We start from the raw sequence: 25347 nt of genomic DNA on the forward strand, positions 1-25347 counted from the left end.
TTAGCTTAGAAATGGCCTGGGAAATATGCCTGAAGTCTTCCTTCTGATTTCCTATATGGGTATTCCTTATTTAATCAGGCAACTTTAATATATATATCACTTTAAAAAAATGCTCCCTGTGGGACCATCCCCCTAAGTGGGAATGTCCTTTTGCCTGGGGACAAATAGAAGCGGCATGTATTTGTGCCTCTGCTATTTGTTCCCGGGCACACCTGTTTAGGCACACTCTGGCACGCAGCTGATTGCCCTGGGCCTGGCAGAGGAGGCTGGGGCCAGTACCTGGGCTGGGGGCCTTACCAAGATTGCTGGGAACCTCCAGTGGCAGCAATCCAAGAGCACAGAGCTTAGCTGGCTGCCTAAGTGTTCCTCTTGCCGGACACCTTCTGGTTTCAGGCAGTGCGTGTTGCAGCCATATGCACCATCCTGCTCTTTTTTGGCACAATTTTTCACAATGGGATCTCCTTGTGTCAAAAAACTGCCACACTGCAAATTATCAGCACAGGGGACTTGTGTACATGCTGCACATGCGGTTCACAGTCCTGCAGATGGCTTAGCAGTGCCACAAACCACACATGAGCACTCATAGGGACATGCCCTGCTGGGTCCACTAGGACAGCGTTTCTCAACCCATGGATCATGACCCAAAAATGGGCCATGAGAGTATATGAAAGGCTCAGCCTGTGAGGGGCTCTCCATGCCCCACACACCCACCCCTATCCCACACACCCACCCCTTGCTGCACATGCTATGGGACTGGGACCTGGGGGGTAAAGGGCAGAGGGTTGGGAGTGAGGGGCAATGGGTTGAGACTAGCCATCAGTGTTTACAAATGGATCCTGATACAAAAAAGGTTGAGAACCGCTGCACTTGGAGGCATATGCCTTTAACCTTGATGAAGATACTTTTGATTATTTGGATGCACTAAATAAGCTGATACTCTTCCTATAAAATGGCCTTTTAAAAACTTTTGTTGAAAGATGACTTAGAATCTAGGCTTTTACCATGTGTCAATTTTCAGTCTAAACATTTTTATAACATCAACTAAAGTATGTGTTTAAAATATTAACTGAAGTCTGGGTTTAATATATTACCTAAAGCAGTGATTCTCAACGGTTTTTTTACCAGGACCCATTTGTAAATGCTAATGGCCAGTCCCAAGCCAGTAAATAGTTTAAGTAGAAAACAACCCCCTGGCCCTGCCCTCACCCCAACCCACAGCTCTAGCAGTGGAGGTAGCAGCTGGGCCATGATGACAGGGTAGAGCCACAGCCCAGGGCACAAGCAGCGGGCAGTGGGAGGGGGTGAGGGCAACATGTCCTTCCTGTCCCCGCTTTTACTTCTCTCACTTTTGGCACCACAGCTGGAACTCTGCCAGCCTACAAAGGGAAAGCCATATTTTTCTGTGATGGTCATGACCCTTTCAAATATTTTTGCCACTCACTTTTGGGTCATAACCCACAGGTTGAGAAATGCTGACCTAATGTATTTAACATAATAGAATTAAAGTGCGTGTCCCTTTATATATAATAGAAACGCTACAGTCATACCATGTCCTGGGAGGACTTTTCTGTAACATTAGAGATATGTTTTAGGGCCTGGCATAAATCCCTCTGGGTATGTCTACATGTTCATTAATGATATTTAATGACAGATACTAAATGTGCTGTAATTGGCACTACTGCGCATTAGCGCAGTCTTTTTGTGACGTTAATGCACAATAAACTAAATCTACTGTGCATTAGTACGGGTTTTGCCCACTGCACTAATGTGCAATAGAATTAGTCTATTGCACTCTAAGTGTCTCATATAGATGTACCCTCTTGGGAGCAAACTTGAATTCTAATATCTACTTTTAAAATCCCTTTTTTATTCAATGTCAAAAAGCTTGAGAGGTAAGAAGCATGTCGCTTTATAAATAAACTGGGAAGTATATTTTAAGGTTGGTATCTTAACCCTTTTTATTTAAATGATATTTTGCCATTGACTTCAACAAAGCTAAGATTTCACCCTATATTATTTTTATTACTGAAATTTATTACTGCTTTTATATATTACTGCTATTACAGCTATTATCGCCAATGTTATAACTATTAATATTATATAGTCAAATTTAGGATCGATCACCATTATTTTTATCACAGCGTTTATCAATTTTCTCACAAAAGCTTCCCTACACACCCTGCTCTTTCTTGAAGTCTATCCTAAAACCTCCCCCTGCCCCAACATATACACTTTCTGTTTCCTTTGCATTGCTTGCATTTAGTCTTTCCATAGGCCCTTTGCATTTAACTCAATCTACATAAAAACTGAAACAAAAAAAGCAGAAGCCAAACTTTCTGTTCAAAATGAAAATGCATCTACTAATATAAGTATTTATAGCAAAAATACCATTTTCCTTCTTTCTCTCTCTCTCATGTTTAAGAAAATTGGCTCTGAAATATCATCCTGACAAGAATCCTGACAATCCAGATGCAGCAGAAAAATTTAAAGAGATCAACAACGCTCATGCCATTCTGACTGACCTGTCCAAGAGAAACATTTATGATAAGTATGGATCATTAGGGCTGTATGTGGCAGAACAATTTGGTGAAGAAAATGTTAACACATACTTCATGCTTTCAAGCTGGTGGGCAAAGGTGAGTGATAAAAGAAATGCCATATTTTCTATTTAAGAGTTTACTGAGGAAGCTATGAAATCACTCAGCCTCCTAACTTGGTTTAGCCCGGATCCTAAAACTTGTTCCATTTAGGTGGTTCTTTGAACATACCTGGAGGCAACTGTGTCCTTGAGCAGGGGTTCCCCCTTCAGGCTCAATAAGAACAGGGCCTTAAATCTTAGAAGCTGCATTAAATGTCATGAATGTTTAAATACTGCCAAAGGCAGAATTAAGCTCTCCCTCAAAAAGTGCTAGTCAAGATTTTTCCTTTGCTCTTTTAATTTACTAAATACTTAAATACAATGCATGTTTTGTGACACTTTGAGACATTAATTATATTTGAAACTGGAGCATCAGGTTAATTTTGACTTTCTTTTCAATAATGACTAAATAAAAATGACTCATTTCTCAAAAATGAGAGTCCTACTTGTGTGACAACCAGCTAATAAGTTATTACAGTACAAATTTAGCTGTGTACTTTGCTATATATAGCACACAGCATACGTAAGCAATAATAAAACATAACACAGTGTGTGATTATAGTGTCATATATATGCACACCTTCAGTATACTGTGAGTGGGCAGGAGAGAGGAAGTAGAAGAATAGGTGAGAACTGCAGAGAAGAGGAAGAAAACAGGAAAAGACAAGAATGATACATCAAAAATTGGCAAACTGATCGAGGAAAAGCATATTTTGAATGTTCTGATGACATAAGAGCTCTGCTAGTTTGGCATATTATGTAATTGTAACCCTGTGATGTTTTTGTGTGTAAATATATCATAAATCCCCACATTTCAAATCAGAGTGTCAGCAAGTGTAACAAGCCAGCAGCACAAATATGGAAAATCCCACACTTTGGTTTCTATTCACCTTGCTATTTCCATCAACAAAATCTTAGGGGAACAAAGATTCCAGTGGTATAAATGGAAAAATTATCTTCATTGTGTGGCCCAAAAACACTGTGATGGAAGGCAATATGAAAGATCTGATTTTAGAACACAAGAACATAAAAATTGCCATCCTGGATCAGACCAGTGGTCCAATTCATCCAATATCTTTTCTCCAAGAACCTCTACTTGGCTGGTTTCAAGAGGACAGAAAGGCATAATTCATACAGCAGGGACAGAAACTACTAAAAGACAAATTAATTAATCAGGCTTTCAAAACTAGACATCTAAAAGTCTGAATTTGTGCTAATAAATGAGGATAAGCTTGGACAAAATCTCCATCTTCAGTGGCTTCGTTTAAATTTTGCAGCTGCCCCCTATTTAAATCCAGTTTAGGCAGCTCATAGGTTCCTGCTGATGATGCCCCTTGTTGCACTCTGGACTTCTTTTGCTGTTAGTTGCTTCTAGTGCTGGATGAGCCTTCTTTCTCTTTGCTCTCAGCCTCCTTGCACCAGTGCTGAGTTCATGGAGAGTGAAGAGGCACCAACAAACTCTTTAGCAGAAGCTTGTGTTGGACTATATAAATACAAATAGATAATGAATGTGGACAGGAGAGTAAGAGCAGAGACAACAGCTGTCATCTTGATTTACAAGCCAAGAAATCCTAGAGGCTGTGGGAGGGCTTGGGAGAGAAATTTGTATTCTGTTTTTATAGGATTGTCTTCTGGAGATCCGCACAGATGTGTAATGGGACTGAGGTCCCATTAAAATAAGTTACTCCAGTCAATGTTTTTAAAACTCCTGTGAAAAACATAGGAAAATTCCAACGTTTTTAAATACGGTCATTGCAAGATTATTACAAGCTGGACTCTCTTTCCCTACCCAAGAAAAATTTGCTTATTTCCAGAGTATAAACACTGCAGGTCATCAAAGGCTCTTTTCCCATTTCCCCAATCATGCTGCTCTTCCACCTCTTATATCCAGATACTGGGGCTGGTAACTAATGAGTTTCCTTCAGAGCTTTATACAGCAGCCATCATTTGACTGTCTGGGTATGTGTACACAAGACGCTTTACTGAGCAGCAGACTAATCTACTGTGCAGTAAAGTGTCACCAATAACCGTGCTAATAAAATACTGTGCGGTAAACTAATCTACTGAGCAGTTAGCTAGTAGCTGTAAATATAGATACTAAGCTAACTGTGCAGTCAATACTATGCCAGAGGCCCAGTACTGGCATTACTCAGCTCCCAGCTCTGGGAGCCAAATCTCTGGAAGCCAAATCAGCACAAGGACTGGGTCACTTTCTGCCAACACCCTGTCCCAGCGCTGTAGGGCTCCCAGCTCCCCACAGGAGCAGGGAGCTGAGTAATGCCAGGACTGGGGGGTTACCGATGGGGCAGCTAGCAGCAACCCCCCAGCTGCGTGAGGAGTCCCCAGTCAACTGAGGGGCAGCTGAAAGCTGTCTCACTGGTGGGGTAGCTAGCAGCAAGGGATTCTCCACCCAGCTGAGGGGGCTTTGCTAGCTGCCCCATGGGTGGATTTGGGCAAAGGACTGGGTAGATTGGGGCAAGGGACTTTTTCCCAGCCCTGTGCCTCAATCACTTGATCAGGGCACAGGGCTGGGAAAATGCTGCAGGGGAAGGGCAGGTCCCAGCCAGCTCCAAATCTCTGTGCATCATGGAGCCTAGAACTGGCTCAGAACTACCTCAGACCTAGACTGGTCCTGACTACCCGCAGGCTGTGCAGGGAAGCCCCGCTGGGCACAGGGCTTGTTCCCATATGCAAGGGGCAGGATTGCTCTGCAGCAGCAGCTTTCTCCCTGCCCAGTGCACATCCGGACACCTCCCAGTGTGTATGGGGCCAGGAGACAGCTGCTGCTACAGCCAGCAAAGCTCTTCTGCCGGCCCCCAGAGTAGCACCCAGAGGGAGCTTGGATCTCCCCCTGGCTGCTACAGTACAGAGCAAGGTAGGAGCAGCCCTGTGCCAATCAGGCTGCTCCCATTGGGTGGATCCAGATTAGTGTAGACGTGTAGTGTGCAGTGCCGCAGACCCATTTGTGGTGCTGTACACTGCATGCACTGCAACTGCAGTCATTTCCCATGCCGCTATTTTGTAGCATTGGGGAGGATTGGGGGGTGGGGGGTTGTGTGTCATGACTGGGAAATCCAAGTGTCAAAAAAATTCATGCCTTAAAAAAACAGAACAGTGCACATGGCAGCAGCATACACCACCAGAAACCAAAGCCAGGCCGGCCAGAGCCAAACTCCAGCTTCCAGCCAGTCTCTGTGTTGCTGGACTGCCAGAGCTGAAGCCCCCAGAGGCCCTTAGAGCCCGAGGTAAGTCTGCTGGGGCCAGCTTACCTGGAGCAATGTGACACATGCCAGAGCACTTGCACATGTGTATTTCCCCGGGACAAGCAGCAGTGGCACATATTGTGCTGTTTGTGCTGTTTGTCCCCTGGGGAAATACATGTTTCTGCTTATGTGGGCATGCCCATAGGGAGCAAATCTGTTCCCAAGAGGGACCACATGCAGATATGCTCCTGGGTAGGCACAGTAAACCTACATTGAATTAATAGCACGTGTAGACACATCTGAGGCCTACTCTGCAATACAGGGTTTTACCAGCAGAATTCAAGTTCTGCCTATGTATATCCATACTTAAGATTTTTTTACAGGAACAGAACCCAATTTTGTCTTCCTACGTCCACACCAGAGGATTTACTAATGTAGCTGCTGTAGTAGAGGTTTGATTTTTTCATATACTTTGTCCAGCACAACTTTGTAGCATAGATCCAGTCCATGCTGTGATACTAGAGTTATATCAACCCCAGCTATGGCTATAATTGCTTCTGCTACAGAGGCAGTGATTAACAATTTACTATTTCATTAAAAGCCACACCCCTTCATAAAATGGTTGCAGCACCATCACAAAAGCTGCATGTAGAGCAGACCAAGGTAACTCCTGGTTTACCAAATGCACCCCCAAAAGTGATATTTTAAATACTGGAAATGTCATTCAAATCCAATTTGTGATGTTGCTGGATGATGCATTTAAGGATATTTGTAGCTCACTTGCTCTGCTATGGTTGTTTCCCCCCATCACCACACAAATTATATAAGCAGACTAGTACCTCTGTCCAAATGTTTTGGGATTTATTGAAACGTCTAGTAAAAGTTTAGCAGGCAAGTTTACCATGAAAGAAGGAATAACCTTTTTAATGAACTGCAACTAAGTCTGACTCTGTCCCATCTTTTGAAAACATCTAGTTCACTTTGTACATATTTGCAGGATTACCATTGGCCTTGATCCTGTAACACACTCATGTGGTTAACTTTAAGCACATGAATAGTCCCATTGACGTAGTGCTACTGACAGAAGTGGGCTGCATCCAGACAAGCATGGCCATGCAGTGCCATATACTATATGTTCAGTTGTTCTTCATGCTGCAAGGGAGCAGTACGAGAGGAAGAGGGTTTGACCCCTGGATATCCCACAGAAAAAAAAGCAGAGCAGCATGTGTTGGGGCAGTGTGCGCTGCTGGAAGCCAGAGCTGGGTCACCTGGAACTGTGCTCCAGCTGCCAGCCAGGCTCTGTGCAACAGGATTGCTACTGCTGCAGCCCTGGGAGCCCCCCCTCCCCAGGACCCCAGGTAAAGCAGGTTACCCCATCCCACCTGGGGTAAGCTGCCACGTGCCACAGGGCATGTGGCACAGGCATTTTCAAAGGACAACTAGTGGCAACCTAAGGTTCACCACTGCTAGTTGTCCCTGGGAAGCCAAATGTCCATGCATGCATGGACGCAGCCATAGGGTGCAGACAGAAGTCCAGCTCCCAGCTGTAACTCAGAACAATTTCTGCAAAGTGTGCTGAGTTACAACATTACCCCAGACCAAACAGAAGTTTACTCTTGGTTCCAGGAGAAGGGGCATCTGGCTGCCAGCTGCAGCCTGCAGCCATGTTCCCATAGCAATCGCCAAGCTCTCTGCTAGCCCTGGCTGTTTTCAGAATGTGAGGGGGGAAAGGCAGTAGAGAGAGCTACAGTTTGGAACATGTTTATCTGGTACCTTATGCAATGAGGGATCAGATTTTCACCCAATCAACCATTTTTTAAGCTATTTGCAGCCATGCATTTCATAGATTTCATAGATTTCTTAGTGACTAGGGCTGGAAGGGACCTCGGAAGATCGAGTCCAGCCCCCTGCCCAAAGGGCAGGAAGTCAGCTGGGGTCATAGGATCCCAGCAAGATAAGCATCCAAATTTCTCTTGAAGGTGTTCAATGTGGATGCTTGAACCACCTCGGATGGCAGGCTATTCCAGACCTTGGGGGCTTGGACAGTAAAGAAATTCTTATGTTCAGCCTGAAATGGTCTTGCAGTAGTTTATAACCGCTCGACTTGTCATCCCTTGGGGCGCTCTGGTGAACACCCCAATAAACTTATAGGTGTCCATCAGATCGCCCCTGAGCCTGTGTTTTCTGAGGCTAAAGAGTCCCATGTCTCTCAGCCTGTCATTGTAAGGTCTGTTTTCCTGACCTCTGATCATGCACATGGCTCTTCTCTGGACTCTCTCAAGCTTCTCCACATCATTTTTGAATTGTGGAGCCCAAAACTGGATGCAGTACTCCAGCTGTGGCCTCACCAAGGCCGAGTACAATGGGAGAATGATGTCCTGGGATTTATTTGAAAAGCATCCATGGATGCAAGCCAGCGTTTTGGTTGCTTTACTAGCCTCAGCATCACATTGAAGGCTCATGTTGAACTTGTGGTCAATCATGAGCCCCAAGTCCTTTTCATCCATAGTGCTAGTCAGCGTAGCACTGCCAAGCCTGTAAGGATGCTGCAGGTTTTTCCTCCCAAGGTGGAGAACCTTGCATTTTTCGGTGTTAAACACCATCAGGTTCTCATCCGCCCATTTCCTGAGCCTGTCTAGGTCAGCCTCCTGTCCTCAGGTGTGGATGCTTTACCCGAGTTTGGTATCGTTGGCAAACTTAGCCAGTCCGCTTCTGACTCCAATGTCCACATCATTAATGAAGATGTTGAACAATATAAGTCCAAGGACAGAGCCTTGGGGGACCCCTTGTGTTTGGTCACAGCTGTAACCTGCTTTCTCTGTGGCCAGATCAGGTGAAAATTGTCACTTTGTCTGCACCCATAAACTGGTATAAGTGATTGGAAACCAGTTCAGATCTGGAATCCAGCAGAAGTTCAGTGCACATAAACCACTTTCAAAATGGCCAAAACCAATATAAGATAAACCTGGATGGATATTGTATCAGACTCAAATGATTTAAGTTCAACGGGGTTTATTGAACTTCTGTCCCAGATCTCTTCCAGATTTAAGTTAACTAACACTCCTCCAGCATCCCAGGATGTTTTGCACCTCCCTTCAAACTGCCCCTTCAGGGTGGGCAGACCAGTCTTGGCCCAAGCTGCCTGCTCCAACCTGCCAGGGAGGCATGCTCTAGCACCCTGCAGCTTCTGGCCTGGGCCATTGCAGGCAGGTGGCTACATTTCTGGAATCAAAAGTGAATCTCTGTTCACTTGTTTGTCCATTCAATATATGCAACTTAGACTAACCTGTGAAGACTGAATTGATTCAGCCTCCGGCTTTTTGATTGTCTGTACTTAGCTCAGATGAGCAGGGCAAGATTAACCCTTTAGTAGGCCCTAAGCAAACAAACTGGTGGGCCCTGGGCTAGTTGAGACCTCCCCTCCTCACCCTGGCACTGACACCTGCAGGGAGCAGGGCTTGGAGATCTAAGAAGCAGCCACCACAGCGGCAAGGCCAGCAGAGGGGAGGGGAAGGGAAGGGAGGCAAATGGGTTCATTTGTTCTGCCTCTGCATCACTCCATGTTGGGTGTGTCAACACAAGATGTTTTACTGTGCATTAGACAAATCTAATGCACAGTAAAACATCACCATCTACACATGCACAAGAATTACTGCACCTGTAGGTATAGGCACTAGAAAAACAGTACATTAACTAAGGCACCACACTGCATGTATAGATGCTGACTAGGAGCAAATTGCTCCCAGTCAGCCCAGGCAACAGGGAGCCAAACTGCTGCCTGGCTAAGCCCAGATTTCTGCAGGGGAGGAGAGAGCTGTCCCAATTTGGCTTGAAGCTCCATCCCAGGTTGGGGGAGATCGGGCTGGCACCTGGCCCCAGGGATAGGGGGAAGCTGTCGCAGCTGGACAGTCAGCTCTCTTCCAGCTGTGGGGGGAGATAAGGCTGGCCAGGACAGCTCCCCCTGCTCTCTGGAGCTTGGAGCTAAGCGCTTATGCCCTGTGCCAGCCTGGGGCTGGGCTCTGGGGGAACCTAGAACTCCCCCTGGCTGCTGCAGGAGGGTAGAGCAGGGCAGCAGCAGCCCTGGACTGGGCTTCTCTTGTCAGGCCCAGTTTCCTCCCAACATGGCTGCACATGAAGATGTACACCTGGGAGCACTTTCATGAGCTTGAATTTTCTGCATAAAAAATGCAGGTACATTAATTGCACATGCCAGTGCACCTGCTGTTAATTTGATACGTACATTATTAAGGAAGAGGCAAGGATTTCTTAGGGTGCTATATTTTCTTGGACCAACTATGTAGTTAGATGCTTTCAAATCTAAGTCATTCTTCATTATGTCCTGCCTAACTCTATCTCAACTGCATAGTTGGTCCAATAAAAGATATCACCCTATGAAATCCTTGCCTCACAAAATTTATGGACCATCACAGCTACAACACCACTCTTACACTATCATTATTAAGCCATGCATTTTATTCCAAACGATTAATTTATAAGTGAAAACATTCTGCTTAGGTTGAACTGCATTTGTTAAATCATTTATACAGGTCTCTATTTGAGTTTAAGGGTCAGAATGAAATTTACTGTAAAAAGCAAGCCTGACGGCAATAGAATTGCATCAACTTTGCACCACAGATTTATTCCACATTTGAGGCTGGATTTTTTTCTCTGTTACACCGATGTTTTAACTTAATTGAAATCATCTTTGATTTACAACAAGATGTGTGAGAATGGACTCAGATGTTCTGTTGTTGTGACACTAGCCATTGGCCTCTTCATTTTGTCTTTTCCTCTTAATTTGTTCTTATCAATATTCTATCAGTACAGATGTATCTGCAAAGAGATCTACTTTCATGAGTCATTTGGAAGGTGGGTCTGGTTTTGCACTTCCAAAATTTTCTAAAGGGCTTAGAGCCAATAACTGGAAACAGATTTTCAAGAGCTCAGAATTGGGTGGGGGAGGTATTTGTGTTGAATTGTTCTGAAAAACTCACCTTACGTGTCACAAAGTAAGCTGGTAGTAGATGAAAGCCCTAATAAATCTGGCCCTTATCAAGGCATTTGAATGGTAGTTGAACTCTTTTTGGAAATGTGGCTCTAGTTGCAACTGTGGAGCACTTGGAAACCTAGCTGTGAGTTCTTTGGAAAATCTGACTACTTGTGTCGTATGACTGTAACACACTGTCATGAGCTACAGAAAGTTCACGTGCTCATGGGGATTTCCCTTTTGTTTAAACTAGGGCCTATTTGCAGTTTGTGGCCTCTTGACCGGCTGCTACTTTTGCTGCTGTCTGTTCTGCTGTTTCAACTGCTGCTGTGGAAAGTGTAAACCCAAAGCCCCAGAAGATGAAGATAATGAATTCTGTGTGTCTCCTGAGGATTTGGAAGAGCAAATTAAGACAGACATGGAAAGAGGTATTTATTGTTGAAAGAGTATATACAGCAAACATAGATAATACTTTTTTAAATGTGGGAAAATAGGTTTGTTGCCATAATTTGGGGCAGCCCTGTTAACTTCAGTGGAGATATGCTGTTTTACACTATCTGTAAACCTGCCATGTGGCCACTAGGTCAAAAGCAAAGCATATTGTTTATATAAATCAATGTTTCCCTGGAGGTTTTATTAGCTTGGTTAGACATATGTATATTAAAGAGCCCAAGATATTTCAAAAGAGAGATTTGCCTGGCTGTCAATAGCCAGCATTTCCCCATACTCCAGCAATGTGCCATACCTGATCTGTCTTCTACTAGAGGGCTATCCAAATGTTGGCAGGCCTGTTAAAGCAACTTTTATTCATGTAAAACAGTCTTGTTGACTTTGTTGAGTCCATTCACTCAAGTGAGGGCTGCAAGATAGTATCTAGGATTCTTGGGCTTTATTGTGGCTAAGAGAAAGTGCAAGGTGATTATTATTGTTGTTGTTGAAATATTAATAACAACTGTCTGGCATTTTCTCTTTCTTACAACAGAGCCCATTAATATTGAATACTATCTTGCAACTCTCACTTGAATGAATAAGCTAACAATAATAATAGTAATAATTTGGAAGTACAGATATCAAGTGTTTTATACTTTTGATCAAATACTTTCCTTCCTGTTCAGAGGTAGCTCAGAACTTTGCCTTTCTTTTGTTAGCAGAAATAGGTGTAAAACTTTTAGAAGAAGGGCACTGGCACAGGCTAAAATGAAAATGTTCTGAAACTCTTGCCTCGAGTAAGAGAGCACAGTATTAATGAGACCTTGCATTTACTATAAATAAGAATATGTTGCTCTGTGAGTGAGGACCCACAGCAGCCAGATAAACCTTTCTCACATCCTGCTGGGCTTAAGTGAGATAGTATTGAATAATTTTAGCCACCTGCTTGGCACTCAGACTGATGCCTGGTATTATTATACCCATTTCCCTTTTATTCAAATAAATATGCCTGGTATTATTATACCCATTTCACTTTCATTCAAACATTTACCAATCTGCTAGGTTTAAAAATTACTCCAAAACAGATTAAGATTTTGTTAGTACCGGGTGAACAAGATCTCAAGTGCTTAGGAAGGGCCAGAAATAAGCTAAAACATTTTCTAGATCATTTATCTTTTTTTATTTTTATCATATTTTCCCACAAGCTCAGAACCACCTTTATTTTATAAAAATAAGAAACAAAAGCAAGATCTTCAGGAGACTAAATAACAAGTGCATCTTCTCTGCATCTGCACATAAAATAGCAGCTGCGTGTCCATTTAAGGAAAACAAGTAGTAACAGATGCAACTGCATACACAACCAATTTTAGGGGTGCCAGCTGAAAAAATATGGTGGAACAGTATCAGTCTTAGCTCTGAAACCAGTCTTTGCTTTTAAACTGGGCATTTCAAACTGAAATGCCCTATATATTCAAGTTCAAACTCATCTGCAACTCCATAATTCCCTTTGTTTAAATTAGGACAATGTACCACCAAATAATTCAGGATGAGAATTACAGTGAATCCTACAGCAAACTTCGTTTTGAAAGAAAAATTCACAACATGAGCTAACTGCTTTGTATGTCTTCTGCCCACATGCTAATTAGTCAATAATTTCTTTGTTGCTCACTGTTCTTAGCATACGTTATTGTTACTTTGTTACCAAGGTCAAAATGTCAATACTTAAGCTAAGGTCAGAGTTCAATCAAGTCATTTTCCCTACTGTTTTATATACAACAGAAAGTCATTGTTACTCTAAAAGGCTCAGCATGAAAAAAAAATATGTTTTCTGCTTTATCTAATGACCATAGTCTCTGACTACTATGAATGTTATTTGCCAGATTCTCATTAATGAGCCCTTTAGCAGGTTGCTGCTGGCAAAAACTGTATGAGAATCAGAATTTCTGTGGTGGGAGAATTCCGTTTTTTTAAGTTTGTTTTCATTCTGAATTGGAGCAAGGTATCAGTTTTCAAAATGCCCCACAGATTGTCTTAATTCAGTTGTTTTAGTTTCAGTTGTGACTATGGTATTTTTATAACATAAATACACTTCCTAATAAAAAGTTACACTGAAAAAAAAACAAAGCAAAACAAACAAACAAAAATGTTCCATTCCCAAAATGTCTGCATGAAATGAAATTTCATTGAAATCAGCAGAGTCCCATGGAATGCTGCCATTTAGACAAACCAACATTTTCTAATGAAATAGCCTGCTCTTAGAAAATGTTTGACCAGCTTTAGGGCTGAGCTATTTTGAAACCTTGGCTGTGTGGGACTGATATTGCTATCCTCATTTCAGTAGGTAGTTGAAGAGTTATTTATGTATGAATACATTTTCTCTTATTGTGAGAAAAAGACTGCTTTCTTTTCACAAATATAAGTTTTTAAAACTAGGAACCAATCCTACTTCCATTGAAATGAATGGCCATTTCATTATTGACTTCAGTGGTAGACTTCAATAATAATAACTATAAATCCAACCTAGTTTCTAACTTAAGATTCCCCTTCAAGCATGAAATGCAACGTTTATTCTTGTTTATTAGAACCATGCTCTTTCAAATACAACAGAAGGGAGGGTACTAATGATTTCTGTCCAACTGAGATCTATCCTTTTCCTTTAGGGCCAACAGGCAATAATTTCACTTGTGCAAGTAGTTTCATTAAAGTCACTGGGCTAGATTCCATTCCCATTAAAGTCATTAGGTACCTCTCACTGGCTTTCATCGTGGGTTCAATGATCATCCTGTGTTCAACGAGCACAACATCAGGACTCAAACAAGGCTCCCATTATATAAGGTTGTGGTATCTATAGCTGTGAAGCTTAGGTGATCTATAGGGACCACCTAAAAAGCCTGGAACACTTTTACCAGCACTACCTCCAGAAGATCCTTGGCATAAAGTGAGAGGATCATCGCAAAAATGCCAGTGTCATTACTGGTGCTAACACCTCCAGTATGGAAGCACTGATTATTCAACATCAGCTGCTGTGGACAGGACATTATATGTGCATTCCTGATGTACACTTACCAAAACAACTGCTATACTCCCAACTCAGCCAAGGATAAAGGACATGCGGGGGCCAGAGGAAATGCTTCAAGGACACCCTCAAGGTGAACATTAAGAAGTGTGGCAATAACATGAAAATTAGGAAAAACTAGCCTGGGATTGTGTCACGGTGTGGGGTCCTAGGAGCGGCCGTGATCTCTCCTAACGCCCCTACCGTGCCAAGTTCGCGATAAAGCACCCTTGTTCTCTCCTGCCACGTCTTTGATGTTACATATTTTATAAGGGAGGCTGCCTTTTGTCCCCTTGGACATGGTGCTCTGGTTTATACTGGCCCCCAGTTCTTTATGGATTGACTTGGTACACCCCAGCCTTACAGGCTATCTGTGGCTCCAACCTGCCCTGTACCATGTAAAAAACAGTCTAGCCCTGGAGGCATTAAAATGACAGAAACATAAGGAAACAAGATTAAGAAATCCATGGCTGGACCCTCCCTTGAACCGTCATCTGTAGCATTTATCACAGAGTCTGCAGCTCTAGGATTGGCCTTCTTGGCCATAAATGGATTCATCCACAAGCCTCTACTTGGGAGTGAACATCCCTGACTGTAAGGGATCATCGCTGCTGCCATCCTCTCACAGGCTTTAATGGTGCTGGAGGAGGCACTATTTGTGTTTAGACTGCTCAGATGAATAAACTGTTGGGCCTTTGCTAAAGTTCTCAAACTGTATCGGGTGTGCCTTTCCTATTTGGTTACCATCACCATCATTTGGGCAAAATGACAGATTTTCGAACAACGTTCATTTTACAGAAAATGGAATTAGGAAATGAAAAAAAAAATTAGAATGACATAAAATACTTTCCAGACTCAGAAGCAGTAAGTATTTAGCACTTCATTGTCTCCTCCACACTCCATATGATACCAACGTAGGCGAAGAGTGAACAAGAGCTATCTATAGAAAACAATTTCAACTGTGAATTCTGCAGCACCTCCATTGAAAAGGGCTATATTTGTTTGAATTGATTATGCCCTGGGTCCCCACCCCCTTCTGATGAAACTGTTATTAAAACCAAGAAGTATGCGGGCAGCAAAGTATTTGCTTAGAGCTGCCAGCCAAGAGAACCTTTTTGAAGGTTAGTATGAAGTAGTGTAATATAGTCCAATGGATCCTTTTCTCTTGTAGCCTACCTGGACATACCATGAAAACTGATTGAGCCTTGAAGTGCATTGTTTTCCTGGCTGCAATGAGCTTCCCTAAAATTAACAACGTACCAACAAAGGGCATAAAATCTATAAAATATTTCAAATCTTAAAAATTGGTCTGAACCCCCAGAATCATATTTTAAAAAGTAGTTGTTCATAAATTTTAACAAGCTATAAAAGTAAGAAGCAACATGAAAAGCAGTTTCTGTTGTTGACCTTGTGTCTAAATATGGAATTTTCCATGCAGAGAAGCTGCTTAGCTAATCACTCTTGCTGTCCCCTTTGCAGAACCTAACTACTTCCTCCACCTCTGCAGTGATACCATATGGCATATTAGATTCTGGCTGTTGGTCAAGTTGTTCCTATATAGCCTATCCGTTTTATGCCCATGATTCATACCATTGCCAGTCCTGCAAAGTGATGGGAATGTCTGAATGCCTTTTTTCATGCACCATCTTTTAGGAAAAAAGGAATGATTTTTTTATAACTACTATAAAGGGCATGTGCTAATATCAAGACTGAAGTAGGCCAAACTTTTCATGCAGTGTCATATAAAATTCAGTCTGAAGTTAGGCAAAAGGTGGAGCAGCATGGCACCTTATAGACTACTTCATTCAGAAAGTAATGAGTTTTCCTAGACTACAGCCTGCTTCATCAGATGCTGTGAATGGACTTGCAGAAAGCTGGGGTACTAAATAGAAAAGATTAAGATTGTTCAGCCTTTAAAAGCCAAGTTCTGAGACTTGCACCCACCTTGAGGAGCTGGGCTGAAAAGATGCCCTAGAAAAGGAGAGAGACATTAAAACACTCCACATTTTAGACCCTTAACATAACACTAGCTGGCTGTGGGCAGACTCCAGTCAATGGAAGGACATATCATTTCCCCCAGAACAACCACTCTCTGCTACAAAATGCTTGACTCATTTTTATTGATGTGTTGGGAAAACAAAAACATGAATCTGATAAATGAGAGTATACAAAGCTTTAAGAATGAACATAGCCATATGAATCTCTGCCAGCCCCAAAGTGTTCTGAATGATTTCTCAAAGTCTTCTGATAAATGTGTTACACAGGATTTCAAAAGGCTACTTAGCATTTTTATAGACCCTATTGGCCTTCAAAAACTATATTATTTATTTTCTCCTGAATATATCACTACTTACATTTTTTTCCATTTTAACACTCATCCCTTCTTTCTCTATCATTATCTTTATATTCTTTAAATCAAAGGGCCCAGTCTTACTGACTTGCTATGATGAGTTAAAATAAGTTTCAAGAGTAACCAGTACACCCAAAAGTCTTTGCAGTATCAAGTGCTTAGATTATATATGTAAGGGGTATGGATTCTGATCTTTGAATCTGTAAAGCATCCATCAAGTAAGTGTTCAATTTAATAATAATGACAACAATATGTTTGCATGGCTATGCTTATGTTTCAAGATAGCTTACGAGGTAATGATATGGGGTAAGTGTACAAAGTTGGCATCATATGTACACTTTATATTACTATTAAGCAGAGAATTCTTTGGGTACATGCTGGGCGTGTCTACATGAGGTGCTTAATACTCGAAGACTAATTCTACTGTACATTAGCATGGCTGGCAAACATCATGCTAATGTTCTAACGCAGAATATATTTAGTCTAATACACATTAACGTCACAAAAAGCATTCATCTGTGCTAATGCACAGTAGTGCCAATTACGGCTCATTAAGTTTAGTACCTGTTATTACAGGTACTAAACTTAATGTGCCGTAATTATGGCGCATTAATGAACATGTAGATGCACCTGCTCTGATTCAGAATACAATCTTGTATCTTTTCTTCATCCAGGAATCTGGGATTAGGCCCTACCTAAATGAGTCTATAGCTGAAACAATATAATTCTGTTGGAAAAAATATCTTGACTTTTGTATCAAATTAAAAATGTTTAGAGGAATATTTTTTCTGGTTGATTTAGATGGAGAAACTCCAATTATACTCCAGCCGACAAATGCAAATGAGAAAACTCAGCTAATTGGGGACAGCCACCGCAGCTATCACACAGACTCATAGACCGGGAGCAAACACAGTCTGATTGCAGTTTCCAGATGTGCTGTCTAAGAAGAAATGTCCCAGAAAAGATTCAGAAAAGAACACTGAAAAGCATTGTATTTCCCCCCCCATATTTGTATTTGATGTTAAGATAAACTAAAAGTAATTGCCTGTAGGTACATACTTTCTCTACAGCCTATAAAAGGGCTATCCTCTGTGCTCTTCACTGAGATGCTTACTCTGCTATATTGATAAGCAGAGTGGCCTGAAACATGTTAATATCTTCAAGGATGAAGTATCCCTTCGATAAACCATATTGTATTTAATACTGCACCTCTCTCCCACTTCTGTCAACTGGGATTCCCTCCCTTCATCTAAACTAGACTTTTTCCCGGTGCCTGTCTTGGAGTCCTCTTCTGGAAGTGCCAGCTCTGTTGTTGCCTGCCAATGGAATGTTAGTTTGCCATATGTGTTTGCTACATCTATAAAGCTGCTGTTTCCTTTGAGAGAGCCACAGAAATGTTTTCATCAACAAAAGAGGAAGGGTATGTCTCCGCCAAACAGGAAGTGTTATGTGATTGCCATCTGAAGAGCACTGTCTTAGGCTTGACACCATCAACTCCCCTTTTATCTGTGGCTGACCCACCTGACTCCTCATGTCAAAGTTCTATTTTCTTTTTGGAAACCCTGGGTTGTCACTTCCCTGGCTCTTCTGACTACTTACCTTCCTCTGCCCTAGCTCCACTGGGATGTTCTGGAAAATACCTTAGACAGTCAACAGACAACCACCCGTTTGCTTGCCTACTCCTCCGTGGTGCTGGCTGTCTGTTGCTTCTTTCTCCACTGTTCTTCAAAGATCTCAATACGATCCATTCCCTCATGCTCACTCCAGGGCTGGGGGACAGTTGTGAATTGACTGGAAAGAGAGGAAAGACAGCCATCCATTCATAAAAGACAATGGGTAGCTCTCTAACAGAGGAAGACAAATCAGGATAGGGCTGGCTTCTCATAATAATTCTGATCTGATCCAGCACCCAGTCTCCTGTATCCTCCTCCTTCACACAGGCTTTTAATCCATGTATTCTTGTGTATAGGCAAAGAGTGATGGGGGGCGGGGTACGGTGTGTATTAGTGAGAAACATCCTTTGCACTTAAACTTCCATTTTAAGCAAAAATGCAGTCTTCAGTTGTGAGGCACTGTTTCACAAAATTCTTGCAGTGTTAATTCTTGTGACTGCAGTCTAGGAATGCCAGAGAGATATTGTCAGAGAGAAGAAAATACTGTATGCTTTTAACGTAAAGTATACGTATTTAGGTCCTGATTCTACTTTTTTTACAGTGGAATAAATCAAATGTATTTCTGCTGAGGCCAGTGGAGTTATGCCTGGATAAAACTGGAATACGTTAGAGGAGAATCACTCCCCTAACTTGAAAAAGCTAAAGCAATTCTTCAGAAATCTTGAACTTAGTCTTTCATTCATTTGACACATTAGTTTTATTCTTCCATAATCTATAGTCTCTTTTTTGAAAATATTACATCAATCGTTGTCAGTTCTGTACATTTACTATTTTTGTTCCTCTATTCACAGTTTGGTACAAGGGAGGATGTAATACCCTACTAAATTATAGAGATGAGGGACTATATAGCTTGTCAAAGTGTAAATTATTTCTTTTTTAAAAATTGGATTCTGAAGTTGTGAAACATTTTTTTTCTCTCGCTGTCACCTTTCACATGATATGCCATTCAGCTATAGCTAAATATATAGCTAGAAATCAGTATGTGTTTTATAGCTTTAGCTGTAACTCTAGAGTCACTAAACATTGCTTTGCAAAGCCCCATTTAAAGGTCCTATGACACTTTAAAACCTGATAATATTTTTTTAGTGGTATATATGGCCACTATGTAGCTATGCAGACATTATGGACCTGCTGCTGCTCTCATTGTAATCAAGGGGAAAAACTCCCATTTACTTCAACAGCAATATTGACCCGCAAGCCATTTGCACCTACCTGTAAGTACGCAGCACGTAATTACTTCCCTTGCTCTGAGGGACCAATTTCTGTTGTCTGGTATACACTTTCAACTGCACTTGATTTCAGTGGAAGCTAAATGTGCATATACCTTTGGAAAGAATGCAATCCACTGTCACTTTATGTTTTCATATCCAACGGTATACACATACATGGGACCTATACGCTACTCCTTTACAATTTTTTTTTCTGGTGTAACTCTACTGAGGACAGTGGAAAATAAATGTGATGGGATGGATAATCAGGTCTTACATATATATAAAGCTCCAGAGTTTATTCATGTGCACTAATTACACATGTAGATGTGCTCACAATACCCTCTTCCACATCCTGGTCCTGATCCTATGGTACTCAGTGGGAGTATTACCACTGCTTACAAGGGCACCAGGAGATCACTGTTAAGTAGGGACCAGTTCAGCCACCTCCCTGCTGGGCCCCCCTCGGGCCCCGGGAGAGACACGCCTGGGCCAGGGGTTAGCGAGGAGTTAGTTAGGGTACTTCTGGAGAGGCTGGACGTGTTCAAGTCCGCTGGTCCGGACGATCTTCACCCTAGGGTTCTACAGGAACTGGCCGAGGTCATTGCAGGACCCCTGGCGCGGCTCTATGAGCACTCGTGGTGCTCTGGCGAGGTGCCGGAGGACTGGAAGAGGGCCAATGTGGTCCCTATCTTCAAAAAGGGAAAAAAAGAGGACCCGGGAAATTACAGGCCAGTTAGTCTTACCTCAATCCCGGGTAAGCTCTTTGAAAAAATTATCCTGGCACACATCCAGGAGGGCCTTGCGGGGGAATGTATGCTCAGGGGCAACCAACATGGGTTCATCAGTGGCAGGTCTTGTCAGACCAACCTGGTGGCCTTTTACGATCAGGTCACCAAATCATTAGACGCAGGGGTTGCTGTGGATGTAGTCTTTTTGGACTTCCGGAAGGCTTTCGACACTGTCTCTCACCCTGTCCTCATCAAAAAGCTGGGAGACTGTGGTGTCGATGCCCACACGGTCAAATGGGTCGCCAACTGGTTGGAGGGCCGCACCCAGAGGGTGGTAGTGGATGGGTTCTTCTCGACCTGGAAGGACGTGGGCAGTGGGGTTCCGCAGGGCTCGGTCCTCGGGCCCGCACTGTTCAACATCTTCATCAGTGACTTGGATGAGGGGGTAGAAAGCACCCTGTTCAAGTTTGCTGATGACACTAAGATGTGGGGGGATGTGGGTGCACTAGAAGGGTGCAATAGGCTACAAGCTGACCTTGACAGGTTGCAACGGTGGGCGGATGAGAATAGGATGGGGTTTAACACTGATAAGTGCAAGGTGTTGCACATGGGGAGGAAGAACCGGCACCACACTTACAGGTTGGGGAACTCCCCTCTTGCCAGCACGGAGACGGAAAAGGATCTTGGAGTCGTCATTGACTCCACGATGAACATGGGCCGGCAGTGTGGGGAGGCAGTCAAGAAGGCCAACCGTACCCTGTCATGCATCCACAGATGCGTCTCGAGCAGGTCCAGGGAGGTGATCCTCCCCCTCTATGCGGCACTGGTCAGGCTGCAGCTGGAATACTGCGTCCAGTTCTGGGCGCCACACTTCAAGAGGGACGTGGACGATATGGAAAGAGTTCAGAGAAGGGCCACTCGTATGATCAAGGGTCAGCAGGGCAGGCCTTATGAGGAGAGGCTACGGGACCTGAACCTGTTTAGCCTCCACAAGAGAAGGTTAAGGGGGGACCTTGTGGCCTGCTACAAACTGGTCAGGGGGGATCAGCAGGTATTGGGGGAGTCCCTGTTCCCCCGTGCGCTGCCAGGAGTGACCAGGAATAACGGTCACAAGCTGGCGGAGGGTAAGTTTAGATTAGATATTAGGAGGCGCTACTTCACAGTCAGGGCGGCTAGGGCCTGGAACCAGCTTCCAGGGGAAGTGGTGCAGGCTCCTAGCCTGGGGATTTTTAAAAGGAAGTTAGATGAGCACCTTGCCGGGGTCATCTGACCCCGGTGCTCTTTCCTGACAAGGCAGGGGGTCGGACTAGATGATCTACCTAGGTCCCTTCCGACTCTAGCTACTATGAAACTATGAAACTATCAGGCCTAAACCTAGGGTCTGTCATAGGCCCTGAAGGGGATTTAGCTACCCAGGGCGAATCTACACGTGCAATTAGGGTGGAGCAATAAACTCCAGTTATTGTGCCAGAGTCTATTGCTCTCAGGCACATGTACCTGGGCCCACAACACACTGAGCTGGGTTGGAGCAATCCTAGCTGGCAGGAGGCCCCAGGGTATCAGCCTGCCAGCCTGGGGCTGCTCTGACCCAGCTCAAAATGCTATGGAGGGGCTGGGTGTGGCACAAAGGTGCTCCTGTGGGCCGTGTCAGACAGCCCCCTGCACTGAAGCATTCTTGTGCCCCAACCAGCAACATCAGCATCTACACACGTGCTGCTGCTGAGTAAAAGACTCAGCAGCACGATAGCACTTGTATTTACAAGTACTACCCAGCTGCAGAGTGTATTAGTTTATCCCAGCCTAATAGCCCTGGATGTACAGACACAAGATGTTTACTGCAGAGCTAATTAGTCTACTGCACAATAAACATCTTGTATAGATGCACCCCCAGTTCCTGTTACAGGATTCAAGGCACCCCTCAAAAATGCCAGCTCTTAGTTCATACTCATTTTTGACTCCACAAAAATAATATAGCAATTCTACTGGAAAAAACTCAAAAAAGACCACAACAGGTCAGAATGTTTTTTAACACTGTGGATTCCTGTTTCAAATTTCTGGGTTCATCTTGTAAATCATGTTTGCCACCTAATCATGTGGCTCCCTGCAACACCCTGGAAAGGATCTCAAGGCACTTCAGGGTGCCACAACACCCTGGTTGAGAATCAACACTTTTGTTAGTCTCAGCCCAAGTGTCTGACTCAAAACCCACTAAAATCACTAAAAAAGATTCTCACTGATGTCATGGGCTTTGACTCAACCCTAAATCCTTTTGGTTTTACACAGTTTTTACTAAATGAGAGGGTAATAAATTGTGGGAAACTTTTTCTGACTTCAGTGCGTAAATCAAAGGCAGTTACATAAAGCCTGACTTCCACAGGCACTCCACAACTCCAGCTCCCACTGAAGTCAATAAAAAGTCATAGGGATTTGAAAACTTAGCCCTTAAATATGAATACATTTCTCTCTTCCTCTTGTTTGCTTTTTTAGAAGATGTATTAAAGGTGGAAACAATGATGACCACATGATTTGTTTCCCTGTAAAATTCAGTTGCATTATTTACTGTTACTATGTATTTGAAATCTATCTACCTGTGTTGTCAAACACTCTGAATAATAAAAACTTCCAATGTGAAAGAATTCTAGCACTACCTTTACTTTTCCAAACTAAGAAAAATGGTTGCTTTTAACACCCAGAGTACCCCTAACAGTTTCACAATTGACAGGTTCCAGAAGCATCTTGCCTTCCCAAAAAGAAAAGGTCTGCAGTTGAAATGTTGGCCTGCAGCTAATGAACCCACTAAACACAAACCTGTTTCTTAAAGTACAACCAGAGCTAATGCCCGCAGTTTGCCGATGCTTCCTTTGTTCTGTACCACAGGACATTACTTGCTTACATGGGGAAATTTACCAGCTTAATTATGCTTGTAGCCATACTACTAGCAAACATCCTCCACCCCCACCTGGGGCTCCAGGTGTTTCCAAAGCCTTTGGAGGTCATCCTACTTGCAGGCCCAAGCCCGGAAATTTAGGGTTCAGATGTCCCCAAGTTTTGCTTGCCCTCAGCCGCATGGCTGCAGAAGCAAGCTAGGGAAAAGTCTCCCGTTTCCATAAAGTGGGCATAAAACCAAGATCTTTCCACTGGAGCAGCGAAGTGAGATGTTAACTATACATCACCTCCACTGCAGGTACTACCGTGCCAGAAAAGGGATTATCCCCATGGACTAGGAAAACTGCCTAGTGGTCACCTGTTTCCCCTGCCAGGTAAGGATACATCTTAGAGCTCAAAGAGACAAGGTGTGATTTGTTTTAGTCAAAGCAAGTAGCATTTGGCCCCCAGCCTTGATCAGAGTAGCTCCAAGCAAAAGGAGAGCACCCCTCTCAAGTAAAACCCCTTGCTGGCCTGGCAGTATAGATCTGCCTGCAGAGATCAGCCTCATCCCATAGAGCTTGGCGTAAAGCTCTAAGCTCCTCTGGCTGTGTCTGCGGGGCCGATAGCAATATATTTAGAAGCATCCATTCGAGAGACTCTTACTTATCATGTTTTGGCCTGAAACTTGTACAGTCCGTGCCGGGCAGCTCTTACTCCGGGGCAACTGGGCCCTAAAGGCCAGGCTGCCCTCACCAGGGGTAAGGGGGGGCGGGGGAAAAAAGTCTCCTTCGAGCCGGAATCGAACCAGCGACCTAAGGATGTCGGCGGGGAGCTCCACTACAGTCCTCCGCTCTACCAGCTGAGCTATCGAAGGGACACAACCAATGTTTTTCCGGAGACGTATAAAGCCTCTGCGAGAGCTGCCGTGTATGTACCGATAGTAGCGGCCGCCGCCTGGCTCGCATGCCGAGCTGGTACCGGCCCCGGCACGGGTTCCTGGGGGCTGGGGTCCTGGGGGTTGGGGTGCTGGCCCAGCGGGGCTGGGAGGGCGGATAGGGGGGAGGAGCTGCTGCCGGCCTCCCGCGGCTCAGGGGGATTTTGCCCACCCCCTGCTCGGCTCTATCAGACACCGCGGTAAACGCTTTTAACACCGCGGGCCAGTGGCGCAATGGATAACGCGTCTGACTACGGATCAGAAGATTGTAGGTTCGACTCCTGCCTGGCTCGGATTACTTTTTCCACACCGCCTTTTGCCGATTTGCTCCAGTTTTTGGGGCTGCGCTGCTCATGTCCTGCCCAGTGCCTGCCCTCAGGCTCCCCGGAGGGGCCGGATCCAGCTTTTCCGGTATGCACGGGCCGCACCCGGGGCGGCCCCTGCAGCTGACGAAATGCGGCCCTGCCTGGGAGGAGTGATAATGAAACCGTGATAAGACACAGAGAAACCACGAGCGAGATGGCAAAGAAAAGCTAGGAAGGTGTGCTATAAATTATCAGCCCCGGGACACACGGGAACCCAAGCAATGACAATGCACTGCGCTGATTCAGCTGCAATCGGTGGTTATTATTATTATTAGATTCATCGAGAAGTAGGGCTGGAGGGGACCTCAAGAAGCCATCTAGTCCAAGCCCTTATTATTTTCATCGCTATCACCACCTTATTATTAGCATTGTCTTCCTCATCACCACCCTCATAATTATTATCCTCGTTAGTATCATTATTATTTTACAAATTACTTTGTAAAAAAGAGCAAAAATAGTTGCTCGGCCCAGATCTACCTCGATGAATGAATGTGCATTTGTGTCCTGACTTAACTCTTTGTTCTGGCCCTTCGGCCTTAATTAAACAGAGCAATAATGAGATAATTAAACAGGAGCTATAACACCCAGAGAAGATAGGATAAAGCCCCTTTCCTGAAAATCAAACATTACATTTAAAAGAATATGAGAGCATTTTATAATGTTCTTGCTACAAAACTGGAACTTTAGTTTCTCATGTCACTATCTGATCTTTATCAGATGCTAGGAAAATCATTGCAAGCCGCTATCAGAAAAGAAGGATGTCGGTCTAATTAGAAGGATTTTGCAAAACCTTCAGTACTTTAGGGTACATACAGTGTGTTTAATATTTATATACTATTGCTATAGCTGTTGTATAGCTGCTGGGCATGTCTACATAGTCATTAATGTGCCATAATTACAGCACGT

The 25347-nt window shown here is 43.6% G+C and overlaps 1 protein-coding gene and 2 non-coding genes across 3 annotated transcripts in view; 2 read left to right on the forward strand and 1 right to left on the reverse strand.

Moving 5' to 3' along the window:
• The window catches only part of DNAJC5B (DnaJ heat shock protein family (Hsp40) member C5 beta), a 46964-nt gene extending 26835 nt beyond the window's left edge, over nt 1-20129 (forward strand). The window contains exons 2-4 of the mRNA XM_090037332.1: nt 2423-2636; nt 11082-11256; nt 17464-20129. Of these exons, the coding sequence (XP_089893458.1) occupies nt 2423-2636; nt 11082-11256; nt 17464-17558 (484 nt within the window). The 3' untranslated portion in view covers nt 17559-20129. The remainder of the gene's footprint in view (nt 1-2422; nt 2637-11081; nt 11257-17463) is intronic.
• Nucleotides 20130-23926: 3797 nt separating this feature from the next.
• TRNAY-GUA (transfer RNA tyrosine (anticodon GUA)) lies at nt 23927-24016 on the reverse strand. Its single transcript is given in 2 exon segments — nt 23927-23962; nt 23980-24016. It is a non-coding gene; the product is annotated as a tRNA-Tyr (tRNA).
• A 280-nt stretch (nt 24017-24296) lies between these two features.
• On the forward strand, nt 24297-24369 carry TRNAR-ACG (transfer RNA arginine (anticodon ACG)). The gene has a single exon. It is a non-coding gene; the product is annotated as a tRNA-Arg (tRNA).
• Nucleotides 24370-25347: the final 978 nt, after the last annotated feature.

Source organism: Crocodylus siamensis, chromosome 3 (genome assembly GCF_052110815.1).
Source record: "Crocodylus siamensis isolate JL-2025a chromosome 3, ASM5211081v1, whole genome shotgun sequence".
Classification (NCBI taxonomy): domain Eukaryota; kingdom Metazoa; phylum Chordata; order Crocodylia; family Crocodylidae; genus Crocodylus; species Crocodylus siamensis.